This window comes from Chaetura pelagica, unplaced genomic scaffold, assembly GCF_000747805.2.
Source record: "Chaetura pelagica isolate M959 unplaced genomic scaffold, ChaPel_1.0 scaffold174, whole genome shotgun sequence".
Lineage (NCBI taxonomy): Eukaryota > Metazoa > Chordata > Aves > Apodiformes > Apodidae > Chaetura > Chaetura pelagica.
In genome coordinates this window covers 2470987-2495240 of record NW_009953722.1, presented here as the reverse complement: position 1 = coordinate 2495240, position 24254 = coordinate 2470987, and the positions used below count along the sequence as shown (strand labels likewise).

General features: G+C 42.9%; 1 protein-coding gene across 1 annotated transcript in view; it reads right to left on the bottom strand.

The window, feature by feature from the left end:
* Positions 1 to 6127: 6127 nt before the first annotated feature.
* GABRR2 (gamma-aminobutyric acid (GABA) A receptor, rho 2) overlaps positions 6128 to 24254 on the bottom strand; it is a 27333-nt gene continuing 9206 nt past the window's right edge. Inside the window, exons 3-9 of the mRNA XM_010000506.1 lie at positions 20271 to 20338; positions 18079 to 18302; positions 14582 to 14664; positions 11781 to 11921; positions 11398 to 11550; positions 8401 to 8597; positions 6128 to 6436 (exon numbers count right to left, since the gene is read on the bottom strand). Coding sequence (XP_009998808.1) covers positions 6128 to 6436; positions 8401 to 8597; positions 11398 to 11550; positions 11781 to 11921; positions 14582 to 14664; positions 18079 to 18302; positions 20271 to 20338 — 1175 coding nt within the window. The remainder of the gene's footprint in view (positions 6437 to 8400; positions 8598 to 11397; positions 11551 to 11780; positions 11922 to 14581; positions 14665 to 18078; positions 18303 to 20270; positions 20339 to 24254) is intronic.

Sequence of the window (24254 nt, the reverse complement as noted above, 5' to 3'; positions counted from 1 at the left end):
CTTCAGAGCCATTTTGGATATGTGGACACTGACCCCGCAAGAAAGGGTCTCACAGAGGCACAGGATGTGGGACCATGCCCTGGGGAAACATCCTTTGTCACTTTCCCCAGGGTGGCAGTTTGCATCTGTGTCACCATCACAGCTGGGGGTGATGGTCAGGGTGATGACCATCCAAGATGATTAGTATCTCCAGATCTGACCCAAGCAGGAGTTTCCTTTGCTCCCTACATCACCTAACAAACTGGCAAGCTGCATTAGCTGCTGAGGCTACTACCTGGTGCAAGTTGTAGTGTCTTTCTCTCGTCCAGCTCCTCCTCAGAGAGTGTCTTGCCTCCCTGCCTAACAGCTGAGTAACTCTGTCTTTCCCATTTTGTGGAATGGCATTCTCCTGAAACTTCAGATTAAAAAGTAGCAGTATTTTTACTCTGAGGCTGCTGCGATCATAATCTGTGCCTGGCACTGGAGGTCTCCTCTAAGCCATACCTATAAAAATGTGGTCATTATGTGCCTTAATAAGAGAGGTTTAAAATTTCATGGTTGCAATGAATTCGGGCTCTAATAAAAATCCAGGTAAGATGGAAGGAGCCAGGAGGGTAGAGATTTTTTACAACTCTAATGTTCTGGTCCCATTTCCCAAAATGTATTTGTTCAAGTAATTCAAACTGTCACTCCAATGAACTTGTCCTTTCATTTCTCTCTCTGAATTCCCTCTAAGCTAAACACAATTTTCTTCTATAAATCTATGTGACAAGTAGAGCAGTAAAATCTTTTGCTGTTTCTTCCCCCCCTAATTTATCTGCATTTTGCACGGATTGAGTTTCCAGGCACTTTTCTAATTTCTATGTTTGCAAGTGCACATATCCACTCTCAGAGACCCCTAAAAGACTTGTGGAAGAAGTGCAGTTTGGACAGCTGGCCAAGATGAGTCTTATGTATTTTCTCAAAGGCAAAAAATCTTAAAAATCAGGTACCAAATTATCTGCTAGGAGCTTTGCTGCTTGCTCCAAAGAGCAGGCATGTGGATCCCACATGAAACCCTGGCTAGGGACCAGCTAATGACACACATGGCCAGAGCTGTACGCAAACCTTGCCCCCTGCTTTGTGCACCATTTCCCTCCCCCAACTCTTCTCACTTCATCTGAAATGGTAATTCCTCTGGCCACAGGAAAGTAATGACCCTGGTACATAATTTCAAACGTCATTTTTGCAAAGGAATTAATCAGCTTAGTGTGAGACTGGATTACGTTTTAATTTTAATAGAGATAAAGTCTTTGTGGTTTTAAAATACCTTTTCTCTGTTCTTTAAATTTCCGCAGGGCAGTATCTCACCTGGTTAGACTGTACCTTGCTGTAATCTCTCCATTGTGGGAATGTGACAGACAAGAGCCATTATTCTGTGGTCTGGGTATCAGCCTCACCCCTGCACATTTACTTGAGTCCCATTGTCTGGATTAGGGATAATTGCTGGGATCAGGCAGCCAGGGCCTCAGAGCAGTTTTATCTTCCATTGCTGAGTGTGGAGACAATCTTCTCAAAGGCACAAAGGAGGAATTAAATGACAAATTCTCACTTACAGTCAAATGGAGATTGAAATACATACCTGCCATTTGGGCTTTTTAAAATGTGCCCTTAAATGTAAAGTAAATTTCTATCAGCTGTGGGCTGCAGTTTTCACAGAAGGTCTCTGTAGCTTATAGCTGTAATTAACAGCTTATTTTGCCCAAGCAGCTTTGCATACTTCAAAGTACTTGCATGCTTCCACTACATTTCTTCCACCTTTTGAGATGCTTTTTGTTTAAAATCAATTGCAAATTAAATGTTTATTTAAATCCTTTCCTCCTGGGCATTAGCTCATGGCTAACATATCTCCAAAAAGTATTAAAATAACATTTTAAAGTTCACACCATGAAATGGACTCTTTTCCTCCCTTTCCATCTGTTATTTTATTACCAGGTTCGACTACAGTGAGCAACACAGTAGTTCATACTCACTGTACAACCAGTTTAATTTCAGCCTTTCTGGAAAACTCATCAACACTTCCTTTTTCAGAAGGAAAATATACTTTCCTTTCCCTTTCAAGTACTAGAAGGCAGCTATAAGGTCTCCCCGGAGCCTTCTCTTCTCCAGGTTGAACAACCCCAGCTCTCTCAGCCTGTCTTCATAGCAGAGGTGCTCCAGGCCTTTGATCATCTTGGTGGCCCTTATCTGGACCCTCTCCAACAGGTCTGTATCTTTCCTGTGCTGAAGGCACCAGAACTGGACACAGTATTCCAGGTGTGGCCTCACCAGAGTAGAGGGGCAGAATCACCTCCCTGGCCCTGCTGGCCACACTTCTTTTGATGCAGCCCAGAACACAACTGGCTCTCTGGGCTCCAGCACACACTGGCGGCTCATGTCAAGCTTCTCATCAACTGCCACCCCCAAATCCTTCTCCTCAGGGCTGCTCTCCAGCCATTCTTCCCCCAGCCTGCATTTGTGTCTGGGGTTGTGCTGACCCAGGTGCAGGACCCTGCACTTGGCCTTGTTGAACTTCATGAGGTTGGCACTGGCCCACCTCTCCAGCCTGTCAAGGTCCCTCTGGTTGGCCTCCCTTCCCTCTTGGGTGTCAACCACACCACACAGCTTGGGATCATCAGCAAACTTGTTGAGGATACACTCAATCTCACTGCCCACGTCTCCAACAAAGATGTTAAACAGCACCCGTAATTTGTGCCCATACCCCATTTCTTTGTCCTTGAAGGCCGTAAGAGCCTTTTTTTCAGTTCAACACACTAAGTTTTCTGGGCATAATAAATGGTAATTTACATACAATATATTACAGTTTCCCATATGTATGTTATTTAACATAAGTACATGCCCCAGTGTTTTCCTTTGTTCTCCTTGTGTACCTGCATATATGTAAAACAGACATTATACATATGTGTACATATCTGTGTAGAGAGTTATTTTCTTTCAAATACATTATTTGGTTAGAAATAAGTAGAACTACAGTGGAGCCAGATGCAGAATGAGCAGGACTGACATTTTCTCTCTTCAGAAATTGGACCAGGCTATTCAGAGAAGGTGTATTAATCAGCAGCCTCATGTGCCTAAATCCCTTGCGCACTCCTTGTGTCCTTTGGTAGGTTAATTGTCCAGATGCTTCACAGAAATTGGGTTGTATCCATCAAAGAGTATTCAGAGTCCAGCTTCAGGCACTACTTCTCAAAACATAGGTTGGATCTTGCATCTAGAAGTTAGAGCTCATGGAGTCTCTTGTAATCCAAGGGAGATGAAAGGTAAAATCCATTATCAACGCCACACTTCAAATATTTGTTGTAGCTTCATGCTTAGCCTCTCTCCTCTTAATAAGCAGAAAAATACAATACATACACTGCCTGAAGGAGATGTCTTGGATTTATTTGCATCTATACTTTTCATCTATTTTTTAAATTAATAATAAGTCTAAGTGGTGCCTACGACGCTTTCCTTCCATGGAAAAATACTCTCCTTGGTGGTTTAACAGGCTGTATAATTGTGTCTGGTAGAAACAGACATCAATCTCTATCAGTTATGTACACATGCATATAAAATGACAGTAAGGTAGCCTCTCCAAAAGCTGTTTATTAGCTAGTATTTAAACTATAGGCAGTGCTAGTACAAAGATGATTATAGGATCTAAAGGACAGTCTTTGTCACCACATAACTCCTCAGGGCACCGGAGATGTAATAAAACCAAATGGCAAAGTAAAGCACTAGGACTCCTTTCTTCTTTTCTTTTTTTGTATGCCAGGAGGCTTTATTCATTGTCAATGCTCAGTTTTTGGCTGTTGGGCTACATTTAATATCATTATAATGGGGGGGAGTTATCTGGCTTAGTATCATTGTAAGGCAGGGAAGATACTCACTTTCTTTGAGCTGGACTGATTCAGAGGACACATTTGAAGAACTCATTGGTAACTAAGACAAAAACCTTTGGATTCCCACTGGGTGACCTGCTCAGAAATCATAACTGTGCCCCACAAACATGCTAGTCAAGCAAGTTAAGCCCCTCAGCACTTCATGAGGTAGGTAAATCTTACTGGTGCTCACTTTCCAGATGAAGGAGACAAGGCACTGAGAGGTTAAATGGCAGGTGCCACAGGTAATGCAGAAAGCCTGGAAAAAACAGGGCCCACAGGAACTGAGTCTCTCACTCCCTGCACTGGTGACTTGTTGGTGCAGCTCTGCTGCCTTCCCCCAGCAAAGGTCCCTGCACTGCTCTGTCCTGCTGCCAGACACAGAGTTGTTTCCTGTTCTACACACAGAACCGCTAATGCTGAAGATGCTCACTGTTATGTCCAGGCTTTAACCTCTCAAAAGATGACTGAACTATTTCTTTCATATATTTTATGTCTTTGCTGTAACAACCTCCACTTGTTGGTGTGAGAAGTGTCCAGATTTCGGCTCCAAGAAGAGCTGTGTGTGGTAAATGCACTGACATGGTGACTCAGGAGGGAAGTGGCAGGCTGGGATACAGGGCAATCAATCCTTCCTCTCAGGCACTGTCCTTCCATGGCTCCTCCTCTTGGCAGTGAATTCAGGGCTGTGTTTTCTTACTTTTATGACCAGGCAGTAGGCCATTCATGTCAGTTATTTAAACAGCTGATGAAAGATGAACACAATTGTTAGTTTAAATTCCATTTTTCTTCCAATAAATCAGTGCAACCATCAATGTGGCTTAGGCAGCAATATCTGAGGCACAAGGCTAAACCTGGGTATTGCTGACAGCCTGAAGTTGACACTTCCCTGCCATCTTCAGTATCCCTTGAGATTTAGGACACAAGAATGACTGCTACAATAAGCAGAAAATTTCACATGCCAACAAATAGTTATGGTTTTATTAGTATTTTTGTTTGCTTTTCCTTTCTTCTTATGATTTATCTGAACCTTCATGGCCCAACCCCAGTCAGATGTATAACTCACTCCCATCATTGACTCAGCTTCTAACCTCAGCCACAGGTCTTCATGCTTCAGGCTCTGCCCACCCTGCTGAGGGTAACCAAACATTTTGATGAACATAATCCCCATCCAAGCCAAAAAGTGTGGACACCATTGTCTTGTTGCTGTCATGTTTCTATATTTGAGTTTTGCTGCCAGTGTTGTTAGCAAAGGGAGCTATCACAGGATGAAAAATGAAATGCCAAGCACAGAAGCTTGTTGCAATGCTCTCCAACAGCTTCAAGGGACTCACATCAGCCTTGGAGATGGAGGGCAGACATGGTATCGTTGAATCCCCAAAGTATCATTTTTTGCCATTAAATCTCTGACATGCCCCTATTTTTGCAGAGAGCTTCTGGCAGACACCTCTCCCTCTTGATCCAAAATGCCTGGACAGAAGGTCTATGTGTAGACTGGGAGAGGCACATTGGGATGAATATACAGCTTCTCTGTGAGCTGCACTTTCCTCACAAGGGTGAGGAAAATTCTTTAAAGCCACCAGTGCTATCCTCAACACTTTTCTTCTTCTGGAGAGGGAAAGTGATGGTCCTAGAGACACTGCCCATTCACCATGTGCTGACTATACATGCTACCTGTCAGCTTTCCCTGTCATTTTAGAGGGTAAGCGCTACACATCATGTGCTGTGCTCAAGTTATATGGAGAACACATGCCTAAACCTCCCTGTTTTCATTATCTAGGTACCCTGGGAGCTATCCACTGTGAATCTGTGGGCTTTTTTGCTCTGCTGCATCATCATGCCTTAACTTCTAATCTGGAAAAAAAAAAATGACCACAAAAAGAAACATACCACCTGCACTCTGTACCCAACCTTGTTGATCCTGGCCAGCCAACAGTCCTAATGGTATTGAAGAAGGTCACAGCATCTTTTGGGTGAATGCTGAGCATGTATTTTCAAGTATGAGAAATGACCTTTCATAAAGTAAACAGGAGTTGGGATGTGAGTTTGAAAGCAACCAGCAGAGCAGGTTCCTCCATTATGCGTATGCATGGTGTTGACCAATGGAAGATGTGTCCTCTCCTTTATCCTCCAAAGAAGCAATAAAATAATCCATTTTCTGGCTTTGCAGCCAGATTAGACTGGAAAAGAACCAACAAAAGAGAGTTTTGCAAATGTCTTCTGCTCTAGTCACTGCTGTGCCAGCATGCTTAGCTAAAGACAGACCAGTATATCAGATTAAAAAATATATAGGTGCCTGGAAATACTAATCTTGAGTATTTATCAATTGCATGAGTGTTCTGGATGATGCGCAAACCCACATGGCCCTTCAGGCCTCTCTTCCTTGATGAATTAGGTTCATTGCTCATAGCTAAATGCACAACTATCTTTTCTTGCTTTTCTTCCTCTGGGACTATCTGGTTTCTTGTATATCCTGTCAGGCTGTTGGCATCGAATTCACTGCAGTTTCCATCCAGCATCATAGTTTTTGAATGAGGTATTCCACACGTACATGGAAACTAGGAACATAAACAAGAAATACAGCTGAACACTGGGAGAGCACATTAGCAACAGAAACTATGACTTTCTATTAACAGACAGCTTGTAAAAGATGTAATTATGTAGTTTCATCTGTGGAGATGGCTTAGCCAGTACATGTTATGGAAAATAAAGGACCAAGTTCTGGTTTCACAGATACACGACTTCTTTGTAAATCTAATTTTAAACCGAGGAGAGGATCAGTTAAAAGCCTAATGTAAAGTCCCAGCTCTGATGAAGTTAAAGTCAAAACTTGCATTGGCTTCAGCAGCACCAGCATGCATCCCACAAGACTAAAGATACCAATGAACACTGGTAGAATTTCTAGTAGAAAACTCTCGTTATACTGCTTAAAATCTGCAGGTTTTCTATTGCCATCTTCACACAGACACACACATGCAGAAGCATCCTACATAATTCCATCCTGCAGGAATCTCATGTATTAGCATGTCTATGCTAATAAGCACTGCCAAAGAGCTTCCCTGGGCACAGGAACTCAGCTGACAGTACTTGCAGAGTCTCAGAAATGCTTCCAGCCTGAACTTTGCCCAGGTCAACAAGCACAGCAAAGTTCCCATGTACAGTTTTGAAACAGCACAGGCCACAGACTCTTTGCCAGTGGCATTTCACAGCAACCACTCTGAACCTAAAGAAGGTTTAGATTTAGATACTCCACACCCATTAAATTTATCCTTGTAGACATACCATAAAGCCCTTCTCTGGGCAGCCTAACATGCAAACTAGGATTTTTTTGGTCTTTCACAGGGGAAAAGCACTGGCAGACAAGATCTATATTTACAGTGAGAAAAGTCTATTCTGCTTCTTCAAGAGCACTTGCCTACATTTTGCCACAATCCTCTCAAATAATGCTGCTTATTATTTCTGTTCCCATTACTACTGCTGAGGATTAATATCGTCACATGCTGAAGACTGGATAGACTATTTTACCTTGTGTAGCAAAAAGGCATTTGCTGAATATAGAATTCAAAGCACAAGACTCAATAAAGGGCACATCTGTGATATAAGTAACAAGCTATGCCATCACTGGATGTGGAAGAACATCCCTGAAAACTTAGCAGAACAGTAACAAAACCTCTCAAGTCCATTTAATCCCTCCAATGCACTTAAAGGCAAAGGAGAGGGGGTTTTACCTTTTTTAATACCTCTAGGTTTTGTAACCCATGAACTTATGTGGGGAGTTCCCAATGGGAAGAAAGAAGCTGTAAAGCAGGGTGATGTTCTGGGTGCCTGGGGACTTAAAAAAAATTGGTCTCAAGCCTTAGTGTTCAAAAGGTGATGGTGTTTTGTTTTAACCACAAAGAAGAAGGGCTGACAGGTCTGCAGGATAATGCAAGAGATCTTGTGAGGTGTCCAGTCCTGTCTCCTGCTGACAGCAGGCCTAAGCTGCTTGGGGCTGTATTTGGTCAGGTCTTGAAAAACTCCAAGGATGCAGGACAAGACCTTTCATGGCACATGAAAGAGGACAAGTATAAACTTGCCTGGCTGTTGTTTCTGTTTGGTGATGGGGAACAATTCCACTATTACTTCACTGAATACAGTTTTCAGAGATAAGCTGAGAGTAGAACGAGGAAATGAATTTGCACCAAGTAACACCTTCAGCTTAAAAATACAGCAAAGGTAGCAGCTGCAGTGAAGTGTCAGATTGGATACTTTCCCCTCTTGACATCCCCACACAATTTCAGGCTGCAGTTTTCCCTAGTTCAGATCAACTCCCCTCTTCTCCGAAATGTCTATGAAGACCCAGAAGACCAACTCCTCTTTTTCCAGTGTCGGCAGTTCAGCCTGAGGTGGAGTGGTCTAAACAAACCCAATTATACACACACAGATGTTTTCCCATTTATAGACACAAACTAGTCAATATAAAGACCAGATCAACTGTAAGAAAAAAAAAAAAATGAATAAATGGATGAACAAGGTTTCTCACCTTGTCCCGGAGCTTCCTCTCCTTCCACTCCTGCACCGTGGTCAGGTAATTCACGGCCGCGTATTCCAGCACCGAGAGGAAGACAAACACAAAACTGACCCACAGGTAAATGTCCACTGCTTTGATGTAGGAAACACGGGGCATGGAGGCATTCACCCCTGTGATGATCGTGGACATGGTCAGCACGGTGGTTATTCCTGGAAAGAACCAAGAGAAATACATGCCATTGACTGATAGGCTCCATAAGGCTTTTGTCTCAAGAAAAACAGAAATTATGCTCTAAAAGATAGTAGATAAGAAATAAATTTGTGATAAATATCTCTCCTGCCAATGCAGAACTGTTTCACTTCCTGTGCTTCTGTGTCATAGCCATCAGGGTTGGAAGGGATGTCTGAAGATCATCTAGTCTAACCCCCTGCCAGAGCAGGATCACCCAGAGCACATCACACAAGAACATGTCCAAATGAGTTTTGAATGTCTCCAGTGAAGGAGCCTCCACAACCTCTCTGAGCAGCCTGTTCCAGGGCTCTGTTACTCTCATAGTAAAGAAGTTTTCCTTATGTTTAACTTGAGTCTCCCATGCTCTGCATTTTGCCCACTGCCCCTTGTCCTGTCATTGGACATCAGTGAAGAGACCGGACCCATCCTCCCAACACCCCTCTCCAGATATTTACAAGCTTTGATGGGATCCCCCCCGGTCCCCTCCAGGCTGAACAGCCCCAGCTCTCTCAGCTTTTCCTCACAGGGCAGATGCTCCAATCATCTTTGTGGCCCTGTGCTGGACTCTTTCCAGTAGTTCCTTATCCTTTATGAACTGGGGAGCTCAGAATTGGACGTAGTAATCCAGATGTTGCCTCACCAGGGCAGAATAGAGGGGTGTGCATGATGGGCTTAGTTTTGAGGAGCAACAGAGCAACCACTGCTTTGTCAGGTGCAGCATTTAACTCTCTCCTTAACTTCTAGGGCTTTAACACAGTGTTTGGAGTCAGGTCTGCTAAGACCAGTGGTGACAAGGACTCCTGCTTCCTTGCTGTACCCATCTGTGCTACATGCTCTGCCAGGAGGCAGCCTAGTGTTGACTTTTGGTCACAGCCAAAGAGGATTTGATCTAAACTACTGATCTTCAGAGATGAGCAATAATGATAAAATGTTTTGCATAAAACAATGCAAAGGAAAGGCTTTATGTTTTACCTCTAGGAATATTTGTCCACAGTTCAGGCACAGGGGCATACAGGAAAGCTGGGGAGGGGCTGTTTACAAGGGTATGCAGTGATAGATGAGAGGCAATGGTCTATAACTAGAGCAGGGTAGATTTAAATTAGACATTAGGAAGAAGCTATTTACAATGAGGGCGATGGATCACTGGAACAGGTTGCCCAGAGAGGTGGTGGAGGCCCCATCCCTGGAAACATTCAAAGTCAGGCTTGACCAGGCTCTGAGTAACCTGATCTAGTTAAAAAGGTCCCTGTGCACTGCAGGGTGGCTGGACTAGATGACTTTTAAAGGTCCCTCCCAGCCTCACACATTCTATGATTCTATCAGAAACAAAAAGATTTGAGCAACATATTATATATATAGATGTGTGCATGTGTACGTGTTTATAAACATGTATGTATTTATGTTTATAAACCCACTTATGTTTGAGAATATATATATATATATATTTAGACAGATACAGATAAAATCCTGCAAAATCATGTATACTTTGTTTGGATGGTCATGAAGAGAAAAATATTTACAAGTTCCCAAAGTTGCCTAGAGAAAACAGAGCCAAAAACTTCAGCCATTTCAAAACAGTGACCACTGTAAACACAGCTACTGTGGTTCACTCTTCATTAGGATGCAATTTTTAAAAAATAATACCCACTCAACACAGTTCTTTCAGTGCAGCAGACTCTTGACTGCCTCTTCCCATATGCTTGCTGCACTGCAGAGCTCTCTAAGTGAGACAGACTTGTGGGGCTAAAATGCTGGTTTTATGCTTTTAGTATTGGAAGCCTGTCATATTAACATTTAGAGATTTTTCCTATTACATTTTTGCTTTCCTCTAACCTATGCATGGAGTAATAAACAAATCAGCTCATTTTATGCTCAGCTGAATGAATTTTCTCCAGTCCTGAAGCAGGCAAGTCTCCTCCTGATGGATTTGAGATGTCCAGAGAGGCAGACTGGTATGCACAGGATTTTCAAGCAACTCCCTCTTTGCTTTCCCAGTCCCTCAAATGAAAGACCCCCCTATCCCAGAAAAGATAGAGCCTCAATGCAATATGCCCTTGGGAAAGGAGAAACCCAGCCTTTGTCTCACCTCAGGGCTGGTGGCCTCTTATCCTCAGCACTGTCAATGTGAGAGCAAAGCCACATTCCCTTCACTGCCCCAGTGTTGTTTAAGGCCTGGCGTTACAGAGATGCCCTGATTTCCCCAGGGACACCTAAGTCTGCAGGAGCTGACAGGACTAGATCCCTTGCTGCCCTTGTTTCCCAGCGCTGTGAGGCCACTTTGGCACCCTCCAGGCAGCCTGGAGAAAGCCACCAGCCACAGCACCAGCTGGGAAGTCTGTATCCATACCTCGGCTAGGACACCCACTGCAGCAGCTGGGACATGGCAGGATCCTGCTCATGAAAAACAGTTAGGAAAGTTGGAACAGAAGTGCCTAAATGCCTGTGAAACTCTGCCCTTACTGGTGGAACATGTGTCTCAAAACTCCAGAACTGGACAAGAGGGTAAAATCTTAATTCATGGACTCATAAATACAGAAACCTCTCTTCTCTGCCCAACTTTAAAACTACAGCCCCTTTCATCCTTCACTAAGTCTAGATCATGAGGACTGTTAGCAATGAAGGACAAACTGCAACTTCTACAATCTATTAATCATCAGATAAACCAAACATATGCTTGCCCAATATCTTTAACCAGCAAAACAAAGAGTTCCTTTTCCTGTAAAAATTTTTACATTCAAAGATTGTCACGCAGCTGTGGCTTGTTGCAGTTGCTCTCACCCAAAGAGACTCTGGCAGGAACTGCTCGGTGATCAATCCAGAAGGACACCCAGGACAACATGACCATGAGTGTGGCAGGGAAGTAGGTTTGGAGCAAGAAGAAGAAGATGTGTCGACGTAAAGTGAAGTTTATGTAGAGGCGATTGTACCACCCTTTGAGAGAGGAGGAAAGCCAGAATCAGTGAGAACAGCCTGGCTGATGGCCACAGAGAGATAAGATCTTTCTTGGTTTTTTATTTCTAAAAGGTAGTGAAAAGAGAAACTGATCTTTCAAAACATGCATGGAGACTACATGTCAGTGACATATAATCCCAAGAGCTCACTCACCAGTAGTTACTACAGCATTAGCTTTAGCAATATTGTTAAATCAGAAAAGGCTGTACCTGTGCTACTGTAGAAAGCCAGTCTGGATGTCGTGTGGAATTTTTGTATCAAAAACTGAGACAAAGAAATCTTTTCATCAGTTTTCAGAGATTCATTCCCATTTTTCCAATACAGCATCAGATCTTCATCAGTGTAAGCATCTTTGGGAAAGAAGAAACACAATGTTATGTAGACTTCATTTTGGAGGGGAAGAAAAAGTTAGTAGATCCAGGCAAAGTAAACAAACACAAAAGCATCTTTGGCATGAAGTACAGCCACAAATAAGTTTGCTAACAACAGTGAGGTTAAATTGTCTTGCCATAAGATACACCATTACAACAGCAATGAAAAAAATCCAGGTCATCCTGATTCAGAGAAACACATCTTTTTACTCCACACTGGTGAAATGACAGGTAGAATGGTCCTTTTCTGAGCATAGAATCATTGAATCATCATTAAGATTGGAAGGAACCTTAAAAATCATCAAGTTCCAACCCCCCTTGCCATGAGCAGGGAACCTCACCACTAGAGCAGGTTGCACAAAACCTCATCAAACCTGGCCTTAAAAATCTCCAGGGATGGGGCATCAACAACCTCCCTGGGCAACCCATTCTGGTTCCTCACCACCCTTATAGTGAAGAATTTCTTCCTAATATCTAACCTAAATCTCCCCTCTCTCAGTTTAAAACCATTACTCCTTCTCCCATCACTATCTTCTCTGATAAAAAGCCACTCCCCAGCTTTCCTGTAGCCCATTTCAATTACTGGAAGGTGCTCTAAGGTCTTCCCAGAGCCTTCTTTTCTCCAGGTTGAACAGCCCCAACTCTCTCAGCCTGTCTTCATAGCGGAGGTGCTCCAGGCCTTTGATCATCTTGGTGGCTGGTGGCCCTTCTCTGGACCCTCTCCAACAGCTCCATGTCTTTCCTGTGCTGAGGGCACCAGAGCTGGACACATTATTCCGGGTGTGGTCTCACCAGAGCAGAGCAGAGGGGCAGAATCCCCTCCCTGGCCCTGCTGGCCACACTCCTTTTGACGCAGCCCAGAACACAACTGGCTCTCTGGGCTCCAGCACACACTGGTGGCTCATGTCAAGCTTCTCATCAACTGCCACCCCCAAGCCCTTCTCCTCAGGGCTGCTCTACAGCCATTCTTCCCCCAGCCTGTATTTGTGCCTGGGGTTGTGCTGACCCCGGTGCAGGACGCTGCACTTGGCCTTGTTGAACTTCATGAGGTTGGCACTGGCCCACATCTCCAGTCTGTCAAGGTCATCATGTATCAGAAACCATAAACAAGTAATTGCTAACTGATAATAATAATTCAGGAAATTACTTTAAACGAGAAGAAGGTAGATTTAGGTTAGACAGTAGGAAGAAATTCTTCACTATGTGGGTGGTGAGACACTGGAACATGTTTCTCAGTGAAGTTGTAGCTGCCCCATCCCTGGAAATGCTCAAGGCCAGGTTGGATGGGCCTTGGAGCAACCTGGTCTACTGGGAGGTGTCCCTGCCCATGCAGTGGAGTTGGAACTAGATGATATTTAAGGTCCTTTCCAACTCAAACAATTCTATGCTTCTATGAAATAGTCATAGGTAGAACACCAGAATTTAGAGGAAGGAATAGAAAACACAGACACTTCAAACTATCTTTTTTTATCAATGATGAAAGCAAAAGCTATAGGTGCAATTTGAAGCAAAAGTCCAGAAATATTTAAAGACTGTAAATTAAAGACTTGGAGAATTAGTAAGTGTACTAGGTAGCGTGAATGGTGAAAGAAAAAAGGGTTATCAAGATGGTCAGAGGGCTGGAACACATGGTATAAGATAAGAGGATGGGGAAGTCTTGGTCTGTTCAGCTGGAAGAAGTAAAGTCTGTGTTTGGGTGCAACTGCTGCCCTGCTGGGGTCATAGAGAAGATGGACACGAGCTTTCTTCAGACTTCTCTGAAATGCAGAGTGAAAGGACAAAAGGGAAGTGATGCAAACTGCAGCAAGAGAATTTTTTCCAAGTAGGTAAAAGGAAATTTCTTCAGGATGAGGGCTGTCAAACATCTCAGTAGGTTGCACAGAAAAGCTGTGGTGCCACCACTGCCTTGGACATGTTTAAAACCCAGCTGGACACAGCCCTGAGTAACCCACTCTAAAGTTCCCTGCTCTGGGCAGGATATTAGAGCACCTGACCTCAAGACCAACCTAAAGTCTCCTCCCAATCTACATTGTCCTGTGATTCTGTTGTTTGTAGAGGAAAATTACAGTTAAATAGCTGGGAGGACCTCAAGACAATTCTGTATTAGTCTTGGCACATCCTGGAGAAAATCTTACTGTTCAAATCAATTTCTCTCAGAATAACTCCTTCTCAAAGAAGCTGAGCCCAAGACACAGTATTTGCAGGATAAGAATTATATAATACATAAACCACACTGGCAATGAAATGTAGAGAAAATTAATGATCATTATACTCAACTTTTTACTGTGACACTTGAAAGCACCACCTTCCTGTCAGAAGCAATGAACAGAGCAAAACTCTCCTCCAGATTACTCATCAACAAGCTGCTGAGAACCAGCTTATGTTGAACATTTCTGTTAGTATTTTTTTGAAAGTCCCATCTGCTAAAATTTATACAAGAATGCTTTCCTTGCAAATTCCCGTGTCTTACAGCATAAGGACTAGATCTACAACACAGTAGGTCAATAGAAAGACTCTCAGTAACTCCAGTGAATGTTATTTTCAGGCTCTGAAATTGACTGTAACCTAAAACATGTCCATCCTATGTGTGTGCAGCCAGCCATGAAGCATGTCTAGTTAGAAACATAGATAGAACATACAGCTTTCCAGCTCCAGAGAACATGTCTGAGAGTCCAGAGGGAAGTGGCTGAAGTCCATGTTACACATTGCTGTCACTGTGATCCTAGAAGTCAAAAAGGAGAAATATTGGTTTCTATGAGGAGCAACAAAGGGAAAATCTTAACATGGATAAATCATTCTGCAGTTTTAGAGCCAGCAATTATGCACCATGTCAGCATAAAATCTCCAGAAAAATACCTACTGACTCTCCACATCCAAGTGAGATGGATTATACACAGACGTTCCAAAGAAAGCTGTAATTTCAATACCTATGAGGGAATTAGATTACTCTCTTATACATTACATCTCTGCTAATGTCAGTGTGAATACTTCCATATTTTTAATCCAACTATTTCCTTACATAGACAACAACATAAAATAACATCATTTACATTTGAAGGCTGTCTTGTGTCTGGTTCAGTTATGGTTTCCTCATTTTCCCCAGTGCTATATTCCCTCCATAATCACCCCAGCAATGACTCAGGCCTGAGAAACATGATCAACCTTTTTGCAAGCCAGAAAATTCCTTTAGTAAGTACAGTATTAAGGGGAAAGCACTTTCTTTCAGTCTTGAATTTTTTTTTAATCTGGGGGGTGTATTTCGGGTGGAGGGGGGTGTAAAATGGGTGCAGCTGGTTTTTAACAAGTGAGATTTGCCTCTGTTAAGTTTGTGCCTTAGCTGAAGAGCTGCAGCAATCACAACTCCTGTTTTTAAATTAATCCAGTTGTGCACGACATTGCGTAACAAGCCTTGCAGTGGGTCACTGAACTTTCCCTTGCAGACAGATTTGCAGTGGAGCTCCTGATTTAGTAGGGGCAAATCAGCTGTGAGTCATCATTTCAGAGCCCAACTTACGTTGGTCGTAACCATTTTCTAGATTCATCACAGATGTTGATAAAGAGCAACTCTTCCGTTCAAAGGATTGTGATCCAAATCCTACTCTGAACCACACACTCACCACCCCTGAAAAGCACATGCTGTTCATTTGGACTATAAAATTAGAGCAGAATTTTGCCATATGAGCTGAACTTAAAGAAGCTTTCTGGGGGTATGCTCCAGAAGGTATATCAATGATTTCCCATAGCTGTGTGTAGCAGTTAAACATTGCATAATTCAGTCTCATTGCAAAGCGCTGTTTTCTTCCCTCAGGGTCACCTAAATTGTGGCACAACCTGTGGTCATTAAAAATTTGTTAGACAGGGGCAGCACAGAAACTGAAGTCATCAGTAAGATATCCCTCAACTAAAGCCCAGTGCCAACCCTGTGCAGATATCTCAAGACATCCTGGAGGACATTTCCAATGTCACTGGACACCCATGCTTGGGCAGCTGGATCGTGTTCTGAGTGTCCCAAACACCACCAGGCCAAATATCATGCAGATTCTTGTTCTCCTTGGATTTTATGAATCAAAGTATCCAGTTAATACTTGTGCAGGGGGCTGTGGTTACTCACATCATTCTGTTTCATGAGGTAACATCAGAAAGTCACATCACCTCCTCGACAGCTAACAGAAAATTTTGAAAGTAAAAATGCTGCATCTGGGCAAATGAGCAGACCTGAGGAGAGCTAATGATTACTATTAAGAAGATTTGTGCCTTCATTTTGGCTGTTGAGCACTGCTAATTAATGGTGTGATGATGCTGGCTTTAGTACTGTGGGATGTGAGCAATGGAAACTAATATTTGGTTACAGTCTGTAGAGAAGGTCCCTACCCCTCTCCTGCTCTTCTGCACTCAGTGCTGAGCCAAGCTTACATTTAACCCCCTTCTTCAGTTTTCTTTCTCCTTTTTGCCTCTCCTGCTGTGTGGCACCTTCATCCTCATCCAGTTCTAAGAGAATAGATGGCGTCTTTGGGTGCTTAGCTAAGGTGTGAGTAATCAGAGCTTTCATGCAATAAATAGATTTACTAAATGGGTTCAGAACAGGGAAAGTGTTCCTAAGTGTTTAGTCAAGAATGGATTTGCATCATTATGACCAGGCAAAATGGAGCAGCCATGTGGTGCAAACTCTCTTCCTTATGCACAAATCAGTTTATTTGTGATTTCAATAATTTGTCCACGGTGTTTTAAAATAAATTCAGTGCAATTATATTCAGTCTGTGAAACCAGTGAAACTTAGAGTCCTCCTGCTTAGGTGGGATATTGTACTACTCGGGACAATATCACCCACTATGTTTATTCTTCAAAGAATCCCAAATCAAACTTTATAAAAAATCTTTCCTTGTTTTTGAAAGTTATTTTATGATAGCTGAAGGGAGTAAGTTCCAGCAAGATCCTAGAACAGAATTCCTTGTGTAACAAAACATTCAAAGGTCACTATACAGTGAGAGCCCATTTTCTCTTGTCTGAGCTCTCAAGCTTTGCTCCCCTGGCAATGTATTGTTCTCTGCATCTCTTTTCTGCATTTTTTTTAAGGAAATGAAATCTGCTGGCCTGGTTAGAAGAGGAGAATTACTGAGCAAAATAAAATGTACACTGAAAAGTATCAATAAAGGCCAGCCAACCTAGGAGTCTGCAGCATCCTGGAAAATTGCAGCCACCCTCCTTGAAGTGAAGCTGGTACCTAGAAACCTGAGACTGGCCGAGTTATATTATCGATAAGCCCAAAAACAAAGGACTATAATGGCAACTTATTGTCTGAAAAGGTGGAAAATAAGCCTGGAAAATAAAAAATTGTTCTGAAAGAAAAAAATTATCATAATCTATTGGCTGCTTCAGGTAAAAAACTGAAATTAACAGCACATACTGGTCGCTCGAAAGGTTAGTGTCCTACACGCACTTGTGTCTCGGTAATATAAAGAGAACTTAATTTATATCCAAAATGGAGTCTCTTTCTCTGAGCACTCTAAGCACTTTCCCTGCTGCATGTCTCTCTAGCATCCATATCTGTGTATTACAGAATCCTGCAAACCCACAGCCATGACCTCTGTACTCCCACAGGCTGGGTAACCTTTTGTGTCATAACAGACATGCCTCAGGATTCTTCCAGCCAACAAACCTGCTAGAGAATCAGGGACTGCAGGGTGTCTTTTGTGCTGCCATTTCAGCTTCAGTAAACTTTAACGTTTACATCAATGTCCAAACACCACCACCATAAAAAACCAAAACAAAACGAAACAAGTTTTTCTAGACAAACAAGAAACAAAATAGGATAATTATAGAGGTCACCATCTGGTATATCTGCAGCTTCCAGTTTAATCACACACTGACCCTGGGATGAACATTCCCGCTTGACTAAGCCCTCCTCTGACTGCAAAGAATTAGGGGAATGCTTCCCCCAGGAGGAGATTATCCTGTTACTGCCCACAGCACGCATCCTCACAGCTTTCTGCAAAGCATCTTGTACTGGACATGCTGGAAACAGGGCTCTGTGAGAGCACAAGGGCTGGCAGTAGCAGTCCTGCTGGTCATCAAAACCATACTGGAGGCAAAATTGACAGTGGAGCCCCAGGGGGTTGTTCAAGAGCAGCACGGTTACCTCATGCTGTAGAGGACATGGCCATCAGGGAACACTCGTAGCATGATGTTCTCTGTGGTGGTGTCATGAATGAAGGACCTTTTGGAGTGCACAAAAAAGACATCAGGGACCCAGATCTTCTTCACCAGCCTTCCATCAAAGGTCATGCTCTTGTTGGTGGTGCTGGGAAATGAGAGACGCTCATCCTTCCAGTAATGCCTTAAATACAGGGTCATGGTGAAATCCTTCACAGAAAGGGAAAAGAAACAGAGACAGGTCTGTCAGTATTGCTTTCTATGCCTAAGGAACTCCAGAAAGAAAACTCACTCCTACCAGGTAGATGAAATAATATCAGCCAGAACAAAAACTAAACTCCCAAACAATGTATTACAGCGTTCAGTAATGTTGAATCCCAAAAGGGACATAAATATGCCCCAAGAGAAGCACTGCCCAACAGAGAGGATTCTTCAGTTCTGGCAGAATTACCTTGAAGTGCTATGGTATCAATAGCATGTTCAAAAGGAAAAGCTTTCAAAATTAACTTAATGGTCAGGCTAACACATTAGCCAGTTTATCCCAAAATGGTGTAAATTGTTGCAAACAGCAGTCAAATAAGGAAATTGTTTTTCCTACTGTACCAGTGTATATACAAAGCTCTGTTTAAAGCTTGTTGAGGGGGCAGGAGCTTCAGCCACACAAAGGAAAACATCTGTTTGTTGATCCCAACCTGGCAGGTGCTGCTTTCAGAGCTGAATTTACTTTCTCATGCTAAGAGATCAAATACACTTGTTTTCTTTATATTCCAAATTAAATGAATGGCTGTGGAAGCTGCAGCTGCCTGTACAGGCAGGAACACAGACTGGGACCTCTTCCTAACCATCTGGCAACTGGTAAGACACTGGAACAGGCTGCACAGGAAAGTTGTGAAAGCCCCAGCCCTGGATGTGTTCATGGACAGGTTGGATGGAGCTCTGAGCAACCTGATCTAGTGGGAGGTGTCCCTGCCCATGCAGGGCGATTGGAACTAGATGATGGTTTAGGTCCCTTCCAACACAAACCATTCTGTAATTCTATAATTCTAAAACCACCAGCAGCTCCTTATTTTCCTTTGCCATTGACAAGCCATCGGTTAATCTAACTCTCCCATTCAAAGTTTCCCCAGCAACTGCCTTGCATTGCCAGTAGATTTTACATGACTTTGTCAAGGAAGTCTCCAGTGCCAGCCCTTGCCTTGCTGCCTTTCATGGGGCAGAGCTGGCCAGACACTTCTTTCTGACCATGAAAGAGACCTTCTGGAGGGACACCTCTGCTCACCCACCTGCAGATCTGCACCTTAGCAGACTGGTCCCAGCCTCCATCCCTGCTCCCCACCAGGGATCCTTACAAATGCTGTTCCCTACAGGACACTGGACACCTTCCCCTTACAGCTACAGTCCCAAAGACACTCTTGCAGTGACTGTTGCTACCTGTTGCAACCTGGCTTGAAAAGCCAACCTCAACAAACAAACAATCAGGAAAATGCTTTTGAACACTCCTTTTAGTGGGAACATCTTAAACTTGCTGAAGGTTAACAACTGCATGCATTTCTTCCTCTTTTTTAATTAGTAAAAAAATTAAGATACTAAATCCCTATTGAACTTGGTGCATATTTCCTGAACAGCATCATAAGTGACTGAAAGCCTCTTCCTCTCCCACCAAATTCCTCTTTGGCAGAGGCAGTTCAGGCTCCCCGCAGCAGCTCCCGCTCATGTCTCAGTGAGGTTACTTCCAGTGATGAAGAAGCAGGAGCAGCTCATTTTCACTAATGCTGCCACCTGAATTTTCTAATGTGCCTCCTAGAATAATGCATTTAAAACATATGGACTCAATGGAAGGAAACTCTTGCAGTAAACACAACTTATGTGAAGTTCACCATTTACCTTCAAACCTTTACACACAGATGTTCATATTTTTGATTGTGATAGATCCTTTATAGCACTGATTATTCCCCTATTTAAGGTCTTTTTTCTTTCATACTTTTAATCATTATCTGAAGATACAGAGATAAGCTTTTGATCACCTGGTTTTATCAGATTTTTAGTTCTGTCAGACACCTTGGTTTTGCCAAATGCTGCCATTACTTTCATCTGAGCAATAATCTGAAATCCATAGGTTTCAAGTGGGAGGGACTTTTATGACTAGGAATAATTGAAGCTTAAAAGAGGATTACATACCATGTCAACCTCAGAAATACTGTCCAAGCTTTCAACTTGCACATCCACCCCAACAGGAATTGCAGGGCCTGCAGGAGAATGAGATTTAGATATGTAAAAACCTGTCCTTTTATACCATCTGCATATAATTAGCACTATAAAGGAGTAAGCAAAACATCCCTGAATTTATTTTATACTTTTTTGCCCATGCATCTTCATGAGGGGGCTAGGGAAGGGACAGTGAATAATCATGTAGGGCTCCTTTTGAGTCACTTATCTTCCTCTTGGCATGCGCTGCAATGTTGACACTGCCCAGTTAATCCAGAGCTTAGATGAAACATTTGCAGATGTCTTTAAAAGCCAAGCCATCCCATATAAAATTTTAGGCCTTTATGGGGAAATTTGGCCCCAGGAACAAGGGACTGAGAAGAAGAAACTGCAAGCAATGAGCTTTTCCTTGTGGGTTTCTTGTTTCTTATCAACAAGCTACATTAAACTCTCAAGAGCCCACCAGCATTTCCAATCTTATGATTCCTGGATGATGATGATGTTTTTTTCACAGTAGTTTTAAAATTAGCAACCAGAGAATCCAGAGAGTAAACAGGCAGAAAATATCCCATAATAAATGCGTGCTCCCCTATTACTAGAAAACTTGTATCAAAATACCACTGTAGCTGGCTGCTCATTAATGACTAGTACCTCCTCAGGTTACTCAGGTTCCCCATAGTATGCCCTCACATAGCTTTTTCCTTTTTCTGATGCACTTAGGAGGCAAGTACCTACAGAGACGTGCAACCATGCCTGGCCCACCAAGACACTGCTGAGAAACAGTCTGGGTGGATCCAGTTACCTTGAGCTCTCAGTGTTTGGCAGTGGGACTCACAGGGTTCACACCCATGTGTGCATCTAAAGTGTACTTCCAGCCAGGATACTGTCTGCAAGACAGACCATGGTGAAAAGTAGTAACTGTGCAGACATATCTGCAGCTAGCTCAGCAGAAATTAATTTTCCAAGGACCATAGTGACCTCCATGAAGATTTCCAAAGATTTTTAGCAGCTAGATTTTGAACCTGGATGGTATTTAACAGGCAGCACAATCCTTTTGTAGATCCAGACCCATATTTGTGCAGTTGCATGTACAGCAGGGCCTGCTTCATGCATGTATTTAGCCACAGCAGCATCTTTCTCAAGACCACATCCAAGTTCTGAATACACCATAAGCCTAACAAGAGAGCATAGGAGGTGTTTTGAGAATGCAGAGCACTTTTGCAAGCTGCCATCTGTCCTGCTCCTGTACCTGCAGCAGCACGCACAGAATCCCACACAACTTCAGGGCTTTTGAACACAGCCATATGTTTGCCTCTGCTGGAGGACAAAGAAGCACCAACCTGGCTTTGGTAGGGAGAAGGTAATCACAAAGCCCATGAGACAAGCTGATTACTCCAACTGGCCCTGGTACAGATGTTGCTGGGGCTTTGATAAGCCAGTCTCACAGAATCACAGCAGAGCGTGCTGGCGGTGACATTGTCCCCTTCTGCATGCAGAACTCCAGCCTTTTAGGCCCACACCATCCACCAGCAGCTGTGCTGGCTACAGGCACCCTGAAGCAAACCTTGTGGGGCAGGACCAGGCTCCTCACCACCACCAATTCCAGTTCAAGTGACTGTTGCCCACAGCAATGAAGCTGGAATGTGGCTAACCCAGCACTTTCAGATGACTCCTAGAGGCTTACAAACACTTACATGTCATATTCAGATACACAGCTGTGCACTTCATGCTTTAAAAAAATGCAAACATTTGCTTCTCTTTATGTCTCAGTGGCATCTGTCCAAGCTGAAGGGTGCTTGCAGAATGATTTACTTGAGGAGAAATTCCAGTTAATCACCACTGGCGTGTTTCTCAGGAGCCCAGAGACTTTCATAAGAATTTTCACTCCAATGTCATGAGCCCATCTTGCTGCCTTTCAGCTGCTTATCTGTTATAAGGAATCACTGGAGGCCAAGAAAATTCTCACCCTGTTAGTGTTAAGTTCCCTTTCTTCCAGGTATTCCCCAAAATTGGGAAAATCCAGAGTCTGTGCATGAATGCTTAATTTAGCCTTGACTCAGGAAACCAAAACCCATCCAAACTGCTGCAATTTCATACTTGTCTTGGCTCCCAAACAACCAGCAGTTCCCTTTTAAAAAAAACAAGCAAAACAAGAAAAACTCAAACACAAACCCAAACCACAAACAGTACACTGCCAAGTTGTTACATGTCCCTGTCTCTCATTCCTTCCCTATCTGCTCTTGAAGATAAAACATTATGCCCATATTCTTTTTTTTTCATGTTCCTGAACCAAAAGCTCAGTTTGGCTCCCAAACAACCAGCAGTTCCCTTTTTGCAAGGACAGAGTCTAAAGTTCAGTCTGGAGCTGCCATGAGGTTTTATTAACCCCAAAATAAAGGATGTTCAGTGTCAAGCTGGACGGTCTGAAAAGCCCTTGAGAGAAGAGGCCTGAGGCTGAGTTAGGTGTCTTGCACATCAGTGAAACTGCTTTTAATTGTTGTTGTGTTTTTTTTTCCTGCAGTTAATCACAAAGCTGATGATTAAACAGTTAGTATAATAGAGAGGGAGAAATAATTTGAACTCTGGATGTGAAGTTCTTAATACAGACAGTATGACAATGAGACTGTAAAACTTACTTATTAGTAGAAAGGTTTACCTTGCCTTTCTTGGGCAAAATCCTACTGCAGACAGCAGGAAAAATCACTGCTTTTCCCTGCTCCTCATTCAGCACCTGGAGTCTAGACAATGAAAATTGCACACTAAGCACACAAATGGGAATGTGGGCATGTTGAGATACCAAGACCCGCAGGAGGAGGCTTGGGCAGAAGCAGGGAAGAGTGGGCAAGGGGCCAGTGGGGCCAGCCCAAATGTTGCTGCCTGGGAGCTATTGATAAGAATTAAATGATCACCAGGTCCTGCTCTAAGTGGTGAGCATAACTGAGAATAATAATTGCATATTCGTTTGGCCCATCACTCTTGAAAACTTCTACAAAGATGAGTTTTGTAGAGACACTTGATGTGAGCAACACTGTAAGTGCATGTGATCTCTGAAGCAAAACAGAAGCCCTGTAAAGAAAAGCCCTCTTTAAGCCACGGAAACAAACCCAGGGTTTCCTTACAGGTCGTCTGGGCTACCACACGTACCATTGAATTAAATGGCTGTAGATCAGTCACAGAATGATGTAAAGAGATCTGTGGTTTCACTAATCCATGGAGTCAATTGGAAACTGCTAGCTTTTTAATCCTATCTCTCTGGAAACTAAACAGTTGAACCACCAAGGCTCCAGATGCTTTACCAATTTCCCCATCAAATGCTACTAGGGATGAGCAAACAGAAAACAAACTCTTTTTTGAGAGGGAGAAAAGGATGAGGAAGATGTGAATGGGAAGGGAAAAGAACAGATGAGGTGGCATCTGACACACTGAACTGAGGACAAGTAGATTAGATTGTACCATTAAATGTGAAAAAGCACTCCTGCACTAGCTCTTCCTTGTCACAAACCTTATTTTATCAATATATTTTTTTTTCTTCAGAAAGGGGAAATACAGAAGGATCATCTTGAAGAAATACAAGCAGAAAAAGTCCTGACTGCTGTAACACTGGAGAAATCTCAAAACTCAGGCTCCTCTCTAGAATGTTCACTGCTAGATGGGAAGGTAAACAGATCCATGTGAAAGCTGTGGATTTGGCTGAGAAGAGGAAGCAGTGCTGCTTTGCTTAAAGCCAGCAGCCCAGCAAAGCTTTTAAGTTCATACATTAGGCTGTTTGAAAAGTGTCAGCCACATTCATGGAATTATTCAAATTAAACATGAGCTCACATATTTATAGATCTAGGCCTAGAGAGAAATTGTATAACCTTCAAGTGAAGTGTTTCTTCCAGAAACAGCAGATATGTCAACATGCATTATCTCCATCGCTGTCCAAAGCAGTATCTTGCAGAACACAAATCCTAATTC